The following is an 18,396-nucleotide window of genomic DNA, read 5'->3' as shown; positions in this document are numbered from 1 at the left end:
CGAGGATAGGCAACTGTGGTCTTATTCATGTAAGAGTTTTTCTTTTACAGATGTTAAGAGAGTGAATTGATTCTATTTGGACTTCCGGATTGCCACCTCCACCATCTGAACTTTTTGTTTGTTTTTATTTGTAGAGCAAACCAAGACGCTGATGTTTTTTGAAGGTTGTCCACAGCACCTAGGCTGTACAATCAAGCTGAGAGGAGGCTCTGATTATGAGCTGGCTCGAGTTAAGGAGATCCTAATATTTATGATCTGTGTTGCTTATCATTCTCAACTAGAAATCTCCTTTCTCATGGATGAATTTGCTATGCCTCCCACATTAATGCAAAACCCTTCATTCCATTCCCTGATTGAGGGACGAGGGCATGAGGGGACTGTCCAAGAGCAGTACGGTGGAGGTTCCCTCCCCTGGGATCCTGACATCCCTCCTGAGTCTCTGCCCTGTGATGATAGCAGTTTGCTGGAATCGAGGATTGTGTTTGAGAAGGGTGAGCAGGAAAATAAAAATGTTCCACAGGCTGTTGCCTCTGTGAAGCATCAGGAACATAGCACAACAACTTGCCCGGCGGGTCTCGCTTGTGCTTTCTTTCCACCTGTACCGGAATCATTGTTGCCACTCCCTGTGGATGACCAACAAGATGCTTTAGGCAGCGAGCAGCCAGAGAGTTTGCAGCAAACAGTTGTGCTGCAGGATCCCAAAAGCCAGATAAGAGCCTTTAGAGACCCTCTACAGGATGACACTGGATTATATGTTACTGAGGAAGTCGCCTCCTCTGAAGATAAACGAAAGACTTATTCTTTGGCCTTTAAGCAGGAATTGAAAGATGTGATCCTCTGTATCTCCCCAGTAATCACATTCCGAGAACCCTTTCTTTTAACTGAAAAGGGGATGAGATGCTCTACCCGAGATTATTTTGCAGAGCAGGTTTACTGGTCTCCTCTCCTCAATAAAGAATTCAAAGAAATGGAGAACAGGAGGAAGAAACAGCTGCTCAGGGATCTCTCTGGACTTCAGGGCATGAACGGAAGTATTCAGGCCAAGTGTATTCAAGTCTTACCCTCACATGAGCTTGTGAGCACTAGAATTGCTGAGCATCTGGGCGATAGCCAGAGCTTGGGTAGAATGCTGGCTGATTATCGAGCCAGAGGAGGAAGAATTCAGCCCAAAAATTCAGACCCTTTTGCTCATTCAAAGGATGCATCAAGTACTTCAAGTGGCAAATCAGGAAGCAAAAATGAGGGTGATGAAGAGAGAGGGCTTATTCCGAATGATGCTGTGTGGTCAACAAAGGTGAGCCAGACCACTTTTTGATGCTCCTGTACATTAGGATGTGTTGAATAACTCCTCTAAGGCAGGCTAAAAAATCAGTTTGGCAGACTGCATGCAGATTTGTGAAATATTTCTTCTCCTATGCTATTTTTGTTTTTGTCTTGAGTCTGCTGGCTTATGTGTTACTTTAATATGTATGAAGCAGAATTGTAATGAAACTGGGTTTCAGGGTTTTAAGATGAGCTTATAGTAAGCTAGGCAGATCCTTGAAGTAAAGGGAAATGGGGAGCTGCTTAAAATTTCTGACAACATGACTTGGATGTGGTATGATAATCCTGGATCCTAGTGTCAGGGAGTGAGAGATGGAAGCTTATTGTAGGAAATAGATGTGTTTTTTAAAAAAAAGTTAGCAGGAAATAGATTTGTTTTCTAAAAAAAGTTAGCTCTATTTTTTTTCTTTAACATAAAACATTTTACCTTGTTATTTAACTACGACAGTGACCTTTTTCTTTCTAGGCATAAATTGAGAGCAAATTAAGGAAGGTTTATAGATCTATTATTGATGATAATGCAGTAAAACTAATTAACAAATCCATTGCTAGATAAGGAAATGCAATCGTTTAATAAAGCGAAAAGATGTCCAATTTCACCAGTAGTCAAGGAAGTGCTAAATAATATATGTTCAATTTCCCTAGTAGTCAAGGAAGTGCTAAATAATAGTAGTGCTAAATAATTTTTTATTTGTGAGACTGGCAAAAAGGAAAGTGATAAAAGACCCATGGTTAATGATGGCATGGAAAAACACCTTTCATAAATTTCATGTAAGCTTATACAAATGTATGTGTATGTACATTTGTATAAATTTATACAAATTTATAGAAAGTGATAGGAAAGTCTCTTATTAATTTACACATACATGTATATGCCTTTGACCCAGGACTCCAACTTTTTATAATCTATCCTGCAGAAATAATTAAGTGTGCTTATATAAGGGTGCTTTCATTTTGTAAGAATATATGTACAAAGATGTTTATTGAAACAGTTTAATGATGAGCAAGATCTCAAGTCATTTAATGACTTGGATAAAGCCCATGATATATTTGAAGTGTTAAAAAGCAAGTTATATTTTAATATGTTTTGCATTATTCCATATTTATAAAAACAAAACCCCCTGTGTGTACTTAGGTAGGAAGTGATGTGTGTATGTGGGACAGGTGTGTAAACTAGCAAAAAGAATAGATATTTTAAAACCACAGAGTCAAACTGCTCAGCTTCAGTGGTAGAGGAGAATCATAGGAGGAGAGGTTTTGTGTATTTTATGAACTTCTTCAAATGCTTCTATACTATTTCAGTTTTAACAGAGAGCTGGTTTTCCCTTTGTAATGATCAAAAACAGGCATAAGCATAGATAAATATACACCTTAGAATTTAGATTTCTGGGTGTCTCAGATTGATGTTATTATATCCCATCAGTTCAGATTGTTAAATATGGATATATTTAATTTTTCTTCTAAAATAATATAGTGCAGTTTTGTAAATTAAAGAGTAAGTTAAGAAAACAAGCTATCTAGACATCGTTTTGTGTTTTTAAGTTTAACTTAAACTTTTTGAGTTGTCTTTTCTCAAAAACCAACTGCCCTTCTTCCTTTTATTTAGTTTCCTGTAGTTGTAAGTCTTGACCAGAGCCCCTACAGTGATAATTGGAGGCTTTACAAATAGAGTGGAGTGTATTTGGTACAGTGGAGTTGAATGTGGTTGCAGTCGCTTGCTCATCCATTCATTACTTCTTTTAAATTTAGGTGGACTGTCTGAATCCCATTAACCACCAGAGACTGTGTGTGCTCTTCAGCAGCTCTTCTGCCCAGTCCAGCAATGCTCCCAGTGCCTGTGTCAGTCCTTGGTAGGATTTTTTTCACCCTACACTATTCCACTTAAAAACAGAATTCCAGCAATTAAAAAAAAAACAAAAACAAAACAGTCCTTAGGACCTGTATTTAAGTACATGGTCATATATGAATTGATAGAACTTTTAAACTTGTGAAGTAAATGTGAAAATACATGTTTATTCATGAGTAGAAGTAAATGAGAGTACATTAAGAGTGAAAAAATGTGAGGGATAGAAGAGAAATTTGTATTGGTTGACTTTCCCTTATCTGAAATGCTTGGGACCAGAAGTGTTTTGGATTTAATATTTTTTCAAATTTGGAAATATTTCCATATACTTAATGAGATATCTTGGGGATGGGACCCAAGTCTAAACATGAAATTCATTTATGTTTCATATACACCTTGTACACGTAGCCTGAAGTTAATTTTATATAAGATTTGTAATAATTTTATGTATAAAACAAAAGTTTGTATACATTGAACCATCAGAAAACAAAGGTTTCAGTTGTGGAATTTCCCACTTGCGGTGTCATGTCAGGGCTCAAAAAGTTTCAGATTTGGGAGCATTTTGGATTTTGGATTTTCAGATTAGGGATGCCCAACCTGTACTTAAAAAGGCGAGAAAGTTGACACACAAAAGCTTGTTTAGAAGCATTTTGATGATAGTATGTACAATTTAGGCAGGTTTCCTTCAGGCATAATTTTTATAAAAGCAGTCAACCTTTTGCATTATTAGTGGGTTTTAGTCTAAAACTTAATTTTAAGTAGATTGATAAAAACTGAAGTATATTTTGTGTTTTAAATTATTTGTTTCAGATTACTGTCATGAAAACCTCACACAGATGTACATAGCCTTACATTACATAGTTCACCTTTAGTTTTAAAAGTACTATGGAACATAACTGCTTTTTTGGGGGCACTGTTTCCATGCCAAAACATATTCTGTGTTTTAATTTTGGATACCTGAAACACTTATTTCCAACAGTGAGCTCATGTTTTCTTCCAGTAGTATAGCTTCAGCAGGCAGACTTGGGGCTGGCAGAGCCCATAGGAATTTTCTCTGGGAGTTTATAGGTCAAGGCTTGAATAAGATGTGGATTTCAGCAGTTATATAGCCAGACAGTCTTGTGAGCATTTATAGGTTAGATAAAAAGGAACTGGCACTTTAGCAAGAGCTGCTGTTTTCTGTGCTCAGTAAAGGCATGGTCAAGAGTAGGAGACAGGAGTCCCGCCTTGTGTTGACAGGGCTTAAGCCTTTGTAAGGAAACCGTTACCTCTTCTTAACTCAAATCAGTTTTACTCAATTAATATTATAATTTACGCATCCTCATTAGTTTCATAAGATACTAGTGGATTGGGAGTGAAAAAATTGCTATAGTGTGGCAAGTCTAAACTTGTTTTATTGGATGAGCTAAAACCTGCTTCATAACAACAAAGAACATTACCTGCTTTAATACTTCATTGAAAGAACCATACATTTAATAGGTAATTATAATTTGTGGTCTCATGAAATGTCTTTGGTGCATGGTAATTCTTATGTTTCCAAGAGGTGGTTTCTTCTTTTAGGATTGTAACAATGGAATTTTATGGAAAGAATGATCTTACATTAGGAATATTTTTAGAGAGATACTGTTTCAGGTAAGAACATATTTCTTCCTTCTGTTCCATTACACATTTTTGGCACTGAAAATTTCAACCTAAAATGTAAACATGAGTTGGATATCAGGTGACTGTTACATAATCCTCACTTTCATGGTGCATATCAGAGTATATAATTCAAAGAAGTAATCTATTTCATATTTAGACTGAGATCTCTTATCCAGAACATTCCTCATATCTCTGCCCATCTAATTACCCTACCCTCGACATTTTTCAGATACCTGTTTTTTTACAGTGATTCAAATGAGAGGTAAAATGTTGGAATCATCTAGACCTCAGTTTAAGTCTTAGCATCATCACTCGCCACTTACATGACAAAGCTCTTTACTGGTCCCCTTTATAGGGAATAACAATCCCCAGAATTGTCAGAAGGTAAAAGGAAATGTTTTAAAATTGTTTGGCAAATAGAAGGTGCTTAACAAGTGGAAACCGTCACCATGCTATAGCTGAAGACAGAATGTTCAGCTGCAGGCCCAGAGCAGCATGAGTACCTTGTGCAGATTGCCCACTAGTCATGCTGCACTTTGACAGTGGTTCTGATTTCTGTTTCATGCTTAATATGAGAAGGGCTCTTTTGTTTGTCAAAGGCCTTCTTATCAGTGTCCAAGCATGTTCTGTGATACCCCCATGGTACATCACATTCGGCGCTTTGTTCATGGCCAAGGCTGTGTACAGATAATCCTGAAGGAGTTGGATTCTCCAGTACCTGGATATCAACATACAATTCTTACATATTCCTGGTGTAGAATCTGCAAACAGGTAAATAGACCGTATTACTATATTTTATTTGCCATTTATTTCTTTATTTGTATAGTTTTTTTTTGAGGGCAAGGTTTCCTGTATTGTATTGGATTTGTCATTTGTCATTGAGCTCTATTTATCATTGTTATTTTACCTCCCATTGCTGTATGTTCAATCTAGTATTTGTTTTTTGAAGATCTCTTCTTAGGAATGTATCAGTCATTAAATAAAATACAAGCACCTTGTACAGTAAAGTATCTTGAGGTTGTATCTTGACAGTTCTCAATTATGTTTGTTCATTCAGCAAACATTTAGCACCATTTATGTGCCAGATACTGTGCTAGGCCCTAGGAAAAAAAAAAGAATAAGGAATGACTTCTGTTCTCTAGGGGAGGAGACAGATTTGTACAGCAATAACTGCAGTATAGTAGGATATTTGTGTAACAGATTTGAGCCTATATCAACATTTCTGTCCACATACAGGTGAGACCATGTTGAAATTGATGTCTACTGGTTTTTATGTACATTCTTGAGAAAAGGGCACATGTTTTATTTTTTCTTTGTGCCTTTCTTTACTTTTCTAACTCTGGGGCAAATATTTGGTGCCAATATTGTTTTTTTTTTTTTAATATATGATTTTTATCCAGACTGCTTGCAATCTGGATAAAATGTTCCAAATTTAACTCATTGCCTTAATTGGGTTATTTCCTTTTTTTTTTTTTTTTGAGATGGAGCCTTGCTCTATCGCCCAGTCTGGAGTACAGTCATGTGATCTCAGTTCACTGCAACCTCTGTCTCCCAGGTTCAAGCTCTTCTCCTGCCTCAGCCTCTGGAGTAGCTGGGACTACAGGTGTACGCCACTATGCCCAGTTAATTTTTGTATTTTTAGTAGAGACAAGGTTTCACTATGTTGGCCAGGCTGGTCTCAAACTCCTGACCTTGGGTGATCCGCCCGCCTCAGCCTCCCAAAGTGTTGGGATTACAGGCGTGAGCCATGGCACCTGGCCTTAATTGGATTATTTTGAAGTGTGCTTTTGGACGGCACATGTGGGAATTACATATAAAATAGCATGACCTACATTAATCAGTGGTAGAGAAGGGCAAAATCAAAGTTGCACCTGCATCAACAAACATATAGACATAAAATTATTTCTAGCAATTCTCAGTCTTAGTTTCATACTTGTTCTTACAGACTTTAGTTCCTATTAGATAGCTGATAATAGTTTGTTGTAGAATATGTTAACTGGGTAGACTGACCATCGTTGTAAATGAATAACTTAAATTTGATCTTTATGACTTACATGCTTTGCTATATGCACTTTATTTTAAAACAAAAACTTGTGTTTTTTTATGCTAGAAAGGAAAAGGTAAGTTTTGTTACACTAAAATGAAAAACTTCCAGTGTCAAGGAAAAATACAACATATATGACTAACCATAAATATATGTAATATCAAATTTCTATAAGCCATGGTAATAGAAAAATGGGCAGAGGACATGACAATGCAATTTAATGCAAATGGTTACTAGTACAAATAAATGTTATTCATTAGTAGTCAAATAAGCACAAAGAAAACCAGTAAAATCTCTTTAAAATTTTTTCTTTATGGGATTACATTTCAAAAATTTCAATTCTAATTCCTAGGATTGGATGAGAAAGTGGGGGAAATTGATATTCTTAAATACTGTTGGAGACTGTATACATTGGTGCACTTGTTTTGGAAGATAATGTGGCAAAAATTATCAAAGACCATATAAATGTTTATGCCCTTGGACCTACCAATTCCCACCTTTATTAATTTATCCCAAGGGAATAATTGTGGATATTTGTAAATATGTATATACAAGGACGTTTATCAGAACATCATCTCAGTATGGAAAAACTTGTAATGTCTTAAAGGCACATCAATAAGGATTGGTTAAATACATGTCCATTTAATAGGATACTCTGCGGCCATTTGAAAAGTTGTGCAAGAATATTTTATGTGGGCAAATATTCACGATATATTGCTAAGTAAAAGATTATGAAACTAATTATAGGAGTTTTTATTTACAAATGTACTGGCTGTGTGCATGTCCATGTGTGTATGTATATATGTATATGTGTGTGTGTGTGTGTTATATATGTATAGTAAAATACATCGAAAGTGAACATATACTAGTATACTGATGTTGTTGGTGGGTTTATTGGTGATGCTGCTCTCCTCTACCACCCCCAACTCCACCCACCTTTGAACTTTTCATTCTTCTCTCAATTTTCTGCAGTCAGTATATGTTACATTTGTATTAGAAAAGAAAATGTTGGCTGGGTACGGTGGCTCACACCTGTAATCCCAGCACTTTGGGAGGCTGAGGCCGGTGGATCATGAGGTCAGGAGATCAAGACCATCCTGGCTAACATGGTGAAACCTCATCTCTACTAAAAATACAAAAAATTAGCTGGGCGTGGTGGCGGGTGCCTGTAGTCCCAGCTACTCGGGAGGCTGAGGCAGGAGAATGGCGTGAACCTGGGAGGCGGAGCTTGCAGTGAGCTGAGATCATGCCACTGCACTCCAGCCTGGATGACAGAGTGAGACTCCGTCTCAAAAAAAAAAAAAAAAAAAAAAAAAAAAAAAAAAAAAGAAAATGTTAATTTTTTAAAAAGAGATTCTCAATATGTGATTAGGTAAACTATTTTTGCTGAATTCCAGGTAACACCAGTTGTTGCTCTTTCCAATGAGTCCTGGTCTATGTCATTTGCAAAATACCTTGAACTTAGGTTTTATGGGCACCAGTATACTCGCAGAGCCAACGCTGAGCCCTGTGGTCACTCCATCCATCATGATTATCACCAGTATTTCTCCTATAACCAGATGGTGGCGTCTTTCAGGTAAGAAATCCTAGGAATCTTGTACATGATCTCAGATCTTATAATCCGTTAAGAATTTTTTAACATTTTCACTTGTTACTGGATTGAATTAATTTGTGGGATTCCCCATTTCTACACTTATAAATGCAGAGGACCAGACTGTATTAAGAACTTTCAGTATTATTTTATTTACTTTTTACCCTACGAAATAGTTATTATCCTCACTTACAGAGCTTACGATCTGAACACTTACAGAGCTTTCAGGTGATGGAGTCATGATTTGAACCCTAGTCGATCTACTACCAGCCTCACTCTTTTTTAAAAAAATTTTTTAATATAAAAATTTTAGAAAATTATGAGACAGGATCTCATTGTTACCTAGGCTGGTCTTGAATTGTGCTCAGGTGATGATCTTGCCTCGGCCTTTCGAACTGTGGGAATTAGAAGTGTGAGTCACCATGTCCGGCCCTGGCTTAACTCTTAACCATTGTTTTGGCATCTGATGGCATCTGAAAGTCTGTCAGAATGTTTGCCAAGACATTAACCATCAGAAAGATAACCACATATTTCTAGAACCAAAAGTCTGTGTTCAAAGAATTGATAGTTGCCATTGTGGTATTAAATAATTTGAGAAAGCCTTCAGGCTCTACCTTCAAAATATATCCAGAGTCTGAGCACGTTTTATCACCTCTACCACTACCACTTTGGGCTGAGCCTCTGTTATCTTTCACCTGGCCTTAGCCAGTCTCCCTTTGGCCTTGTCCCTTTAGCCTCTTCTCAACACAGCAGTCAGAGTGGTTCTTTTAAGGGGCAGTCAGCTAAGGCCACTCCTCTGCTCTCGACACTCCAAAGGGTGTCTGTTTCACCTGGAGTAAAAGCCAAAGTCCATTTACTGGCCTTCAGTCTACCTGCTCTGGCTGCCTAGGACCTCTCTGCTCTTATCTCCTACTACTCTCTCTTCACTCATCCTGCTGCTGCCCCACTGGCCTCCTGACTGGGCCTCAGGTATGTCAAGTAGGTTCCTGCCTGGGAGCCTTGTGCTTGTTCTTCCTCTTGGAATTGCTCATTCCCAGATACCTGCTTGTTGCTTCCTTGCCTCTTACAAGTCTTTGCTCACATTTCACCTGCCCTGACACTCTCCCATCCTAGCACTCTGCTTCTCTTTCTTGCTATATTTTTCTCCATATACAGAACCTCTGATATGTTTTGTTACTTGAATTTGTTTTATTTGTTACCTGAATCTTGTTTTTCCTGAATTAGGAGAACAGGAATTGTTAATGTTATATCCTCAGCACCTGAAACAGTGTCTGGCGCATAATAGACCCTCAGGAGATATTTGCTAATTAGAGCTTATTTCCTTTTTTAAGCAAGAGCTTTTAACCGTGCATGTTGGGCCTTGCCAGGGAGTGGGGTTGTAGCATTTGTTGGTCAATATAAACCCTCAGGTGGAAAGGAAACAAAAGACTCATGAAGAATCTTCAGGAGCTGGAGAGGTACTGAATGCCTACAATTAGATGTAGGTATTTTAGTTTCCTTATTAATAGGGATGGTTTATAGCCATCATTTTTGGTTTTACAGCAGATAAAGATAACTTCAAGGGATAAATGATGGTACTACAGTGTAATGAAAGATACAATCCCTCCAGAATTGGGGAGGATATTTATTGTAAGAGCTAAAAATTATCTTTAATATCTTTGTGATTGTTTTAAAATGCCATTTTATAGAAACTTTTTCTCTTATGCCTCATAGGATTTAGTTGAACATCATGATACAGCTCTATTCAAGATATTAAATTATTTTTCATTTTCTATTGGTCCTTGTATTTTTTTCTGTCAGTTATTCTCCCATTCGGCTTCTTGAAGTATGTGTTCCACTCCCCAAAATATTCATTAAGCGTCAGGCCCCATTAAAAGTGTCCCTTCTTCAGGATCTGAAGGACTTCTTTCAAAAGTAAGTTCAGTTTCTTTTATCGTCTTTTTTTTTGTTTATTTACAGCTATTTTAAAGTATCAGGTTTGTTCATTTTACTTTCTTTGAAAATGTAAATAGCTTTTCTAACTGTATGCTATGCATGCGTGGTGTACAAAAAGAAAATTGTAGACTTTATGGAAAAATAATAAAAAAGAAGCCAAACTCTTTTAGACATAGCAACTTAAAATTTTGAAGTACATCCTTTTAGGTCTTATTTGCTCTGCAAAACTGTATGTAATTCTTAATTAGGTAAAACATTATTTTAATTACGTTTTGCACAACTTTTTTTTCTATTTATGTGAAATAGAAAATTTGATTCACTCTTTCTAAAGTGTTCAATGTTCTCTCTATTGTTAGAGTTTCACAGGTATATCTTGCCATTGATGAAAGACTTGCATCTTTGAAAACTGATACATTTAGTAAAACAAGAGAGGAAAAAATGGAAGATATCTTTGCACAGAAAGAGGTAATTTATTTCTTTGGTAGAAAATTCAAAAGTTACTTATTAACTTAATAGAAGTTTATTTTGGGGCATGTCTGTATAGGTCTCTGTCTCCGGAAATTGTTTCTGTTCCTTGTAGATGGAAGAAGGCGAGTTCAAGAACTGGATTGAGAAGATGCAAGCAAGGCTCATGTCTTCCTCTGTAGATACCCCTCAGCAACTACAGTCGGTCTTTGAGTCACTCATTGCCAAGAAACAAAGTCTCTGTGAAGTGCTGCAAGCTTGGAATAACAGGTGTGATTTTGCAATCTGGTTTTCTTTAATATTATTGCTACATTTGTTCTAATATGATATCTTACAACTTACAAATCTTTAATTATGGATGTTTCATTTTGTGCTCAAGTTAAAGAAGCTTTTGTTTTCCATCACCCTCCTTTCCTCTTTATATTTTAAAATGTATGTGCTATATTTTAGGTAGTTTGTGAAGATGTAAAAACCAAAGAGGAGAAGAGCCTTTGATACTGTTTCTAATATAATTTGAAACAGTGTTGTTCAGATGTGTGTGCTGTTGAATTGTTTTTAACTGAAGTAGTATGCCATGAGTCACTGTTGGTTTTTGGCCAGCAATTTCAAATATATTGATATATTTATCTTATGCCTTTATTTCAATATTTATTTTTAGAAGTATTTTTCTTTATAATAATTTGCTATTCTTTTTTTTACAACTATAGTCGATAGGAATGGTCGATAACAAATGCTCCTGGTTAATTAGATATGACAAAAACTTACTCTTATTTATATATAACTTTAAAGACTATGGTTAATCCAAACAGGAAAACTTTGTGATTTCAAAGTTGTAAAGAGAAAATTTATAAACAGCACTCAAGGTGCAGAAACAAACCATATATATATATATATATATATTTTTTTTTTGTTTGTTTGTTTTGTTTTGCTTTTGGCCACAGGTTGCAGGACCTTTTCCAACAGGAAAAGGGTAGAAAGAGACCTTCAGTTCCTCCAAGTCCTGGAAGACTGAGACAAGGGGAAGAAAGCAAGGTGTGAAGTGTAATCTTGTCTTTGGTCCTTAATAGATAAAATATAGTTAGTTCCATTTATAATACTTAGCAGGGATAGTTTAATACATACTTTAGTAATGACATCCAGTAGGGTTTTCCATTTTGAATTTGTGAGGTTTCAAGGAACTGTGACCTGGATTACTTTTATGTTATAACCTGAAATAAAATGATCGGTTATAATTTATTTATTTGAAATGTTTTTAAAAGCTACAGTTTGCTGGCATCACCGGGGGTGGCATCATGGTGACAGCAAGTGCTACAAAGGAAAGTCGTGGATACTCTGAGTATATAATAGGGTCCTCATTTATTTTATACTCTGCAGTTTTGGGTGTTTTTAAAATCTCTGTGCTTAAATAAGAGGTTTTTCTTAAGGTATTTGAACTGCGTCAGTTCTTTTTCAACTGTGTTAGTTTTCTCTTGCTCGGTGATAGATTATCCGAAACATTGGCCAAAACCACAAATTTATTTCATGGTTTCTGTGGGTCAGAAGACTGGCAAGCATGACTAGGTTCTCTGCTCAGAATCTGACACAGCTGAACTCAAGATTTTGGCTGGGGCTTCTGTCTTATCTGAGACTCAGGGTCTCCTACTCATTCAGGTTGTTGGCAGAATTCAGTTTCTATTAGTTGTAGGATTGATGTCCTCGTTTTCTTGCTGGCTGTCCACCGGACGCCATTCTTAACCCCTAGAGGCTGCCTGCATTTCTTGCCATTCAGTACTCTCCATCTTCAAAACCTACAGCAATGTGTCAAACCTTTCTTTTGCTTCGAATCACTTACTTTCTCTGTCTTTGATCTATAGACACAGATTTAAGGACTCATGTGGTTATATCAGATCCATCTGGATAATTTTCCTATTTTGAGGTCATCTGATTTGGGGCCTTAATTACATCTGCAAAATTACAGAAGTACCTAAATTAGTCCAGATGCTCCTCAACTTCTGAGAGGTTGATGTTCTGATAAACTCATCATTAGTTGAAAACATACAAAAGTATGTTTTTGACTTAAATATTTTCAATTTATGATGAGTTTATGTGGATGTAACCCCATCATAAGTTGAGGAGCATACCGGATGCATAGTGGTTTTGTGACATTGTAAAGTTGGAAAATCTTAAGTCAGACCATCATAAGTCAGGGAATGTGTATGTGATTAATGGAGAAGAGATGTGTATACACCAAGGGCTGGGAATCTTGGGGCCATATTAGAATTCTGCCTATGACACCACGTTTCACATGAATTAATGTCAGCTTATTATAAGGGCTTCATGTTCTGATATCATGAGGGCTTTGAGGGAGTATTTTCTTTTTGTACAGTGTGTAGTATTTGTAGAATATTTTCATGGAATGATGGATCCAGGTACTTAAGATATTTTTGTTATTTAGTAATATATAGTGAATTCTTCCTTTTTGTCTCATAAACAACTGTGTAGAAACACACAGATGTTTGTGAGACAAAAAGGAAGTTTAGGTGAGAGTAAGAATTAAGGCTACTGAAGATCTGTGTGTTGGTATTTGCCAACTAGTGTGGAGCTGTTAATGACTAGCACAGACTTCTGGTGGCCTTTCCATTTGCTCACTGAAGAAACTGCAAAGCTAGTAGTGTAAACATGTAGTTAGATACAGAATTGAAAATACAAAATTATTGAACAGGTGATCATCTTTTTTGAAAGATTGAAGTTGATTTGAAATTCTGTAGCACTGCCCTTAATATTTACAGTGGATGGTCCCCCGTTATCCAAGGAGGGTATGTTCTAAGACACCTCAGTGGAAACATGAAATAGCAGATAGTACTAAACCATGTATGTACTGTTTTTTTCCTATGTATGTGTACCTATGGTAAAGTTTAATTTATAAATTAGGCACAGTAAGAGATTAACAATAGTAATAATAAAAGAGAACAATTATAATAGTATGCCAGCATCACTGCTTTTGCGCTTTGGGACCATTAAAATAAGGATTACTTGAAAATAAGCACTGCCGTACTATGATGGTTGATCTGATAACCAGGACAGCTACTAAGTGACTAAAGGGTAGATAGTGTGTACGGTATGTTGCATGTTTAAATAGGTTACTTATATTAATGAGTTTATTTATAAATAAGTTAATGCAGATTTAATAACTTTCTCTGTTTTAATTTCTAATAAGGTAAAAATTTTTAAGGTAAACAAAAGCTAATTAAAAATATTAAGGGGGTTTTTAGTAATTTTTAAGGGTGTAAATGGGTCCTGAGACCAAAAAGTTTAAGATTCACTGATTAAAAATTTTTTTGAATGTGATTTTCTTGTTTTCCATAAGAATAAAGTATTTACTTCTCTACAGGTAAGTGCGATGGATGCCTCTCCACGGAATATTTCTCCAGGACTTCAGAATGGAGAAAAAGGTTGGTCCTGAGTCTGGTGATCACTTGCCATTGGATTTAAAGAAATTTCTTATTGTATAAGTTGTTTTAAACTGTTTGAGCAGTTTTTCTGATTCTGTCGTTCATAGACTTTCTTTCCTTCCTGTAGAGCACTTGTAATCCTATCAGATTATCATACAGTTTATTGCAATAAGATAAATCAGGTTATAGAAATACATGAAATATAAAGAAGGCTGCTATTAGGGGAAGAAAAAACAGAAAAAAGTAAATTGAATTTGTTTTGCTTATTACAAAGTCAGTCCTCGGGTTTCATTGCAAAAATCTTGTAAAGTTTAATTTACAGTTTTAATGTCACTAAAATATTGTCTAGACTTAAGATGTCTTTCACAATATTTCATTGAATAATTTGGTGTCATCATAGAAACTTTGTGGGGACACTTACATGGACTGTAGAACCAGGAGCTCAACTTTTAATTCTTGGCATTTTTCTACTATAATTGTTTTTTCTCTCCCAGAATAAGCGTGCAGCCTTTCTCACAGTGTCCTAATTTCATTCTCTATTAAACTAAAAAACTAATATTTAGGTAGGCATTGTGGTATAATGGATAGTGTATTGGATAGGAGTCAGTCTTGGTTGACAGTTGCAGTACTGCTACCAGGATTTGATTGTAGTCAAGTCATACATAATTTTTCCGGATTTTTGTGTCCATTTCTATGACATGAGCTACATGACTTTTGTAGCTAGATGATTTTTAAAAAGTGAAAATTTTACCTTTTAGGAAGTAGGAACATGAATGAGCATTTAAAAAACATTAGGTAGACATGGACTTAATATGTATGTAAATGACTCATTTAAGATTGTGTTTTTCTTTAGAGGATCGCTTCTTAACAACTTTGTCCAGCCAGAGCTCCACCAGTTCTACTCATCTCCAGTTGCCTACGCCACCTGAAGTCATGTCTGAGCAGTCAGTAGGAGGGCCCCCTGAGCTAGATACAGCCAGCAGTTCTGAAGGTAGAGGATAAGTCACTTTTACCATATTTCACTGAATCTAAGACTGAAAGATGTATCATTGATTTACATGTGTCACCAAGAAGGAAAAACTGCTGATTCTTTGACATAAGACTCTTATCCCTTAGAAGTTTTGTTTACACTTACCGAAAGTGTTTTTTAGATTTAGCTTATTATCATATTGTTACTTCATTTAGTTACATTAATTGACATGTAAATATCTTAGTATCAAAATGTCACTTATCATCATCTACCTTCTGGGGATCTTCCTTTCTTAGGTTTCATAAGGCACATGATTACTGCTTTGTACGAAAATAAGAGAATTACAACCATTTCTCTAAGGACAGATATTTGCTTCATGATAACAGATTCATGCCTTGCTTTCTGTTTAGGCGGTGACTACTAAATTATAGTATAAACTTTGAAATTAACTTTAAAATTGCTATTTAACTCAGGTATAATAGCCACAGTGCTTCAGAGATGTTTAAAAAAACAGGTGTCCCTTGGAGTCAATGCTGTGTATGCGTCACTGTTGTTACCTGTTTTATCCCATAGTGGTCTTTTCCCTTGATCAGAAATTTTAAACTGTTATTGGTATAGTATACATATGTCCATATTCCAGAAAGGAAAAGAACCAAAGTCAGCAGCTTATATTTTTTATTCTCTCTGAATATTAATATATAAGTAGACTATTTTTCATTTTAGATGTGTTTGATGGGCATTTGCTGGGATCCACAGACAGCCAAGTGAAGGAAAAGTCAACCATGAAAGCCATCTTTGCAAATTTGCTTCCAGGAAATAGCTATAATCCTATTCCATTTCCTTTGTAAGTATTATTAAAACCAGTGGCTCTTAGCAGGGGGATTATTTTTCCTTAATTACTTGCTGCGTATTTTAATATATTTATCTGATGCATGATTTTTCAATCCCAATTTTATTTCATCATAGTAAAAGAGATGTCTTTTGATACAATGTAGTTTGTAGAACACATAATCATTATAAAACAGTGGATGAATGGATAAAGAAAGCACTAGCCGATGTTACTTATAAATGTTTGAATTACTTGTTCTGGAAACACTTGTTTGTATATCTTTTTTCAAAGATACATGGCTGTATCTACTGATGTAATAATTATAAAAACTTATTGCTGGTAATATATGAGGTTGGTATTACTCGTCTAATGATTTACGGGGACATGGCATTGTCCTAGCACTGATGATGAACTATAGTGACTTGTCCAAGTTTTCATGTCATCTTTTTTGTATGGGGCTCCCTCAAATTTGACTGCCTGTGAAAGTTTATTTTTCTTCCACTGGTTGACCGATGTGGCTCTCAAATGCTGCCCTTGTTATGGAGCAAGTGTATCCAAAAAGTGGACATTTTTGTTAATAAGGACTTCTGCTTTTTTATTAACTGACTGATGTATTTATTCAGTCAGTATTTAAACTTTTATTTAGTGCCTATTTTAGTGCCCTATGATGTAGAATAAGATTTGTAAGGAACAGCCATCACTCTTAGGAGCTCATAATCTTTGGGAAGATACAGTTAGGACTCTCAGTACAGTATGTGATATGTTACATGATAGTAAAATATAAAAGTTCCCTTTTTTCTCTACTTTAGACCTGAATATATGAGTTTCTTGATTGGGCTGGGATCCCTGTTATGTTATGGTCTTTGTTCATGCTCTCACATTTATTTTTATTTTTTAAATTTTATTTTTGAATCAGAGTCTCACTCTGTCACCCAGGCTGGAATGTAGTGGTGTGATCTTAGCTCATTGCAACCTCTGCCTCCTAGATTTAAGTGATTCTCCTGCCTCAGCTTCCCAGGTAGCTGGGGGTGTGCACCACCATACCTGGCTAATTTTCATGTTTTTAGTAGAGATGAGGTTTCACCATCTTGGCCAGGCTGCTCTTGAACTCCTGACCTCAGGTGATCTGCTCACCTCAGTCTCCCAAAGTACTGAGCTACTGGACCCGGCCCTTTTTAATTTTTTTTAATATAGTTTTTTTCTTTTTATTTGTTTCTCTTCTCTCTAAACTGCTTTTTGTGAAACGCATTCTTTTTTAATCATTCAGTCCTGTTCTTTCTCAGAAGAATGTACTAGACCCTCCCCTTACCTCCTGCTCCAGTCATAGTAGGTTTCTATTATATGCTCTTATGATTCCTATCTTGGTCTGTTCATGCTGCTATGATGAATTACCATAGACTGAGTTGCTTATAGACAACAGAAATTTATTTCTTATAGTCCTGGAGGCTAGAAGTCTGAGATGAGGGTGCCAGCATGGTTGGGTTTTGGCAAGGGTCCTCTTTTGGGTTGTAGATTGCTATTGTCTCTTTGTGTTCTCATGTGGTGGAAGGAGGCTGAGAGAGCTGTTTCCAATCTTTTTTATGAGGACACTAATCCCATTCATGAACACTCCACCCTTACGACCTAAATTACCTCCTAAAGGCCCTACCTCCTTATACCATAACATTGGGGGTTAGGATTTTAACATAGGAATTTTGTGGGGGCTGGGGGGATAAACATTCATTCTATAGCAATTCCAGAGCTATAGAGATTATATTTATTATAATCTCTAAATATTTATATATTTATACAGAGATTATATTTATTTATTTATAGAATTGTCTGTTTCTTTGCCCCCACTACACTATAAACTCTATGGTGCCAATTTTTTTTTCACCATTATATTGTTAACATCTCACACATGTAAGATCCTTAAAAATAGTTTTTCTTCATATTGTATCCTTGGCATGTTCGGTGTTCAGTAAATAGCACCTAAATAAAAATTGACTGTGCCTAACAGTGCCTGGGTGAGTTAGGGTCGGAGTCAGGGGAGCAAAATTTAAGTGGAAATGGAGCTACACTGGGTTTTTTGTATGATAATGGTAGAGTGGCTGTGTTGCATTGTTTATTATTGAACTAGTAGTATGTCTTTTCCACAATTTCTGGAAGACTTTTTCTCTCTACCTTATAATGGAACAAAATATCTTAGACTTCTGCTGTTGATTGTAGATTTTTTTTTGAGGTTAGTATGGCCAGAGTCTTGGCAGTATGGAGAGGTTTGTTTGGAGTGACTATTGCAGAACCCTCTGATTTGAAACCTGATTAATTCTGATAATTTTCTAATT

At 36.0% G+C, this 18,396-nt stretch overlaps 1 protein-coding gene across 15 annotated transcripts in view; it reads left to right on the top strand.

The window, feature by feature from the left end:
• The window catches only part of PIKFYVE (phosphoinositide kinase, FYVE-type zinc finger containing), a 92,672-nt gene that overhangs the window by 57,754 nt on the left and 16,522 nt on the right, over nt 1–18,396 (top strand). For all 15 annotated transcript variants that reach the window (XM_050752590.1, XM_050752592.1, XM_050752593.1 and 12 more), the window contains 12 exons: nt 135–1,294; nt 3,073–3,173; nt 4,727–4,798; nt 5,407–5,578; nt 8,249–8,427; nt 10,243–10,356; nt 10,734–10,842; nt 10,958–11,112; nt 11,784–11,874; nt 14,213–14,273; nt 15,127–15,264; nt 15,967–16,087. In XM_050752590.1, the coding sequence (XP_050608547.1) occupies nt 135–1,294; nt 3,073–3,173; nt 4,727–4,798; nt 5,407–5,578; nt 8,249–8,427; nt 10,243–10,356; nt 10,734–10,842; nt 10,958–11,112; nt 11,784–11,874; nt 14,213–14,273; nt 15,127–15,264; nt 15,967–16,087 (2,473 nt within the window). The remainder of the gene's footprint in view (nt 1–134; nt 1,295–3,072; nt 3,174–4,726; nt 4,799–5,406; nt 5,579–8,248; nt 8,428–10,242; nt 10,357–10,733; nt 10,843–10,957; nt 11,113–11,783; nt 11,875–14,212; nt 14,274–15,126; nt 15,265–15,966; nt 16,088–18,396) is intronic.

The sequence above is a fragment of the Macaca thibetana genome, chromosome 12 (assembly GCF_024542745.1).
Source record: "Macaca thibetana thibetana isolate TM-01 chromosome 12, ASM2454274v1, whole genome shotgun sequence".
Taxonomy (NCBI): Eukaryota; Metazoa; Chordata; class Mammalia; order Primates; family Cercopithecidae; genus Macaca; species Macaca thibetana.
Note: the sequence above shows the minus strand (reverse complement) of the source record. Positions and strands in the feature narration are given on the sequence as shown.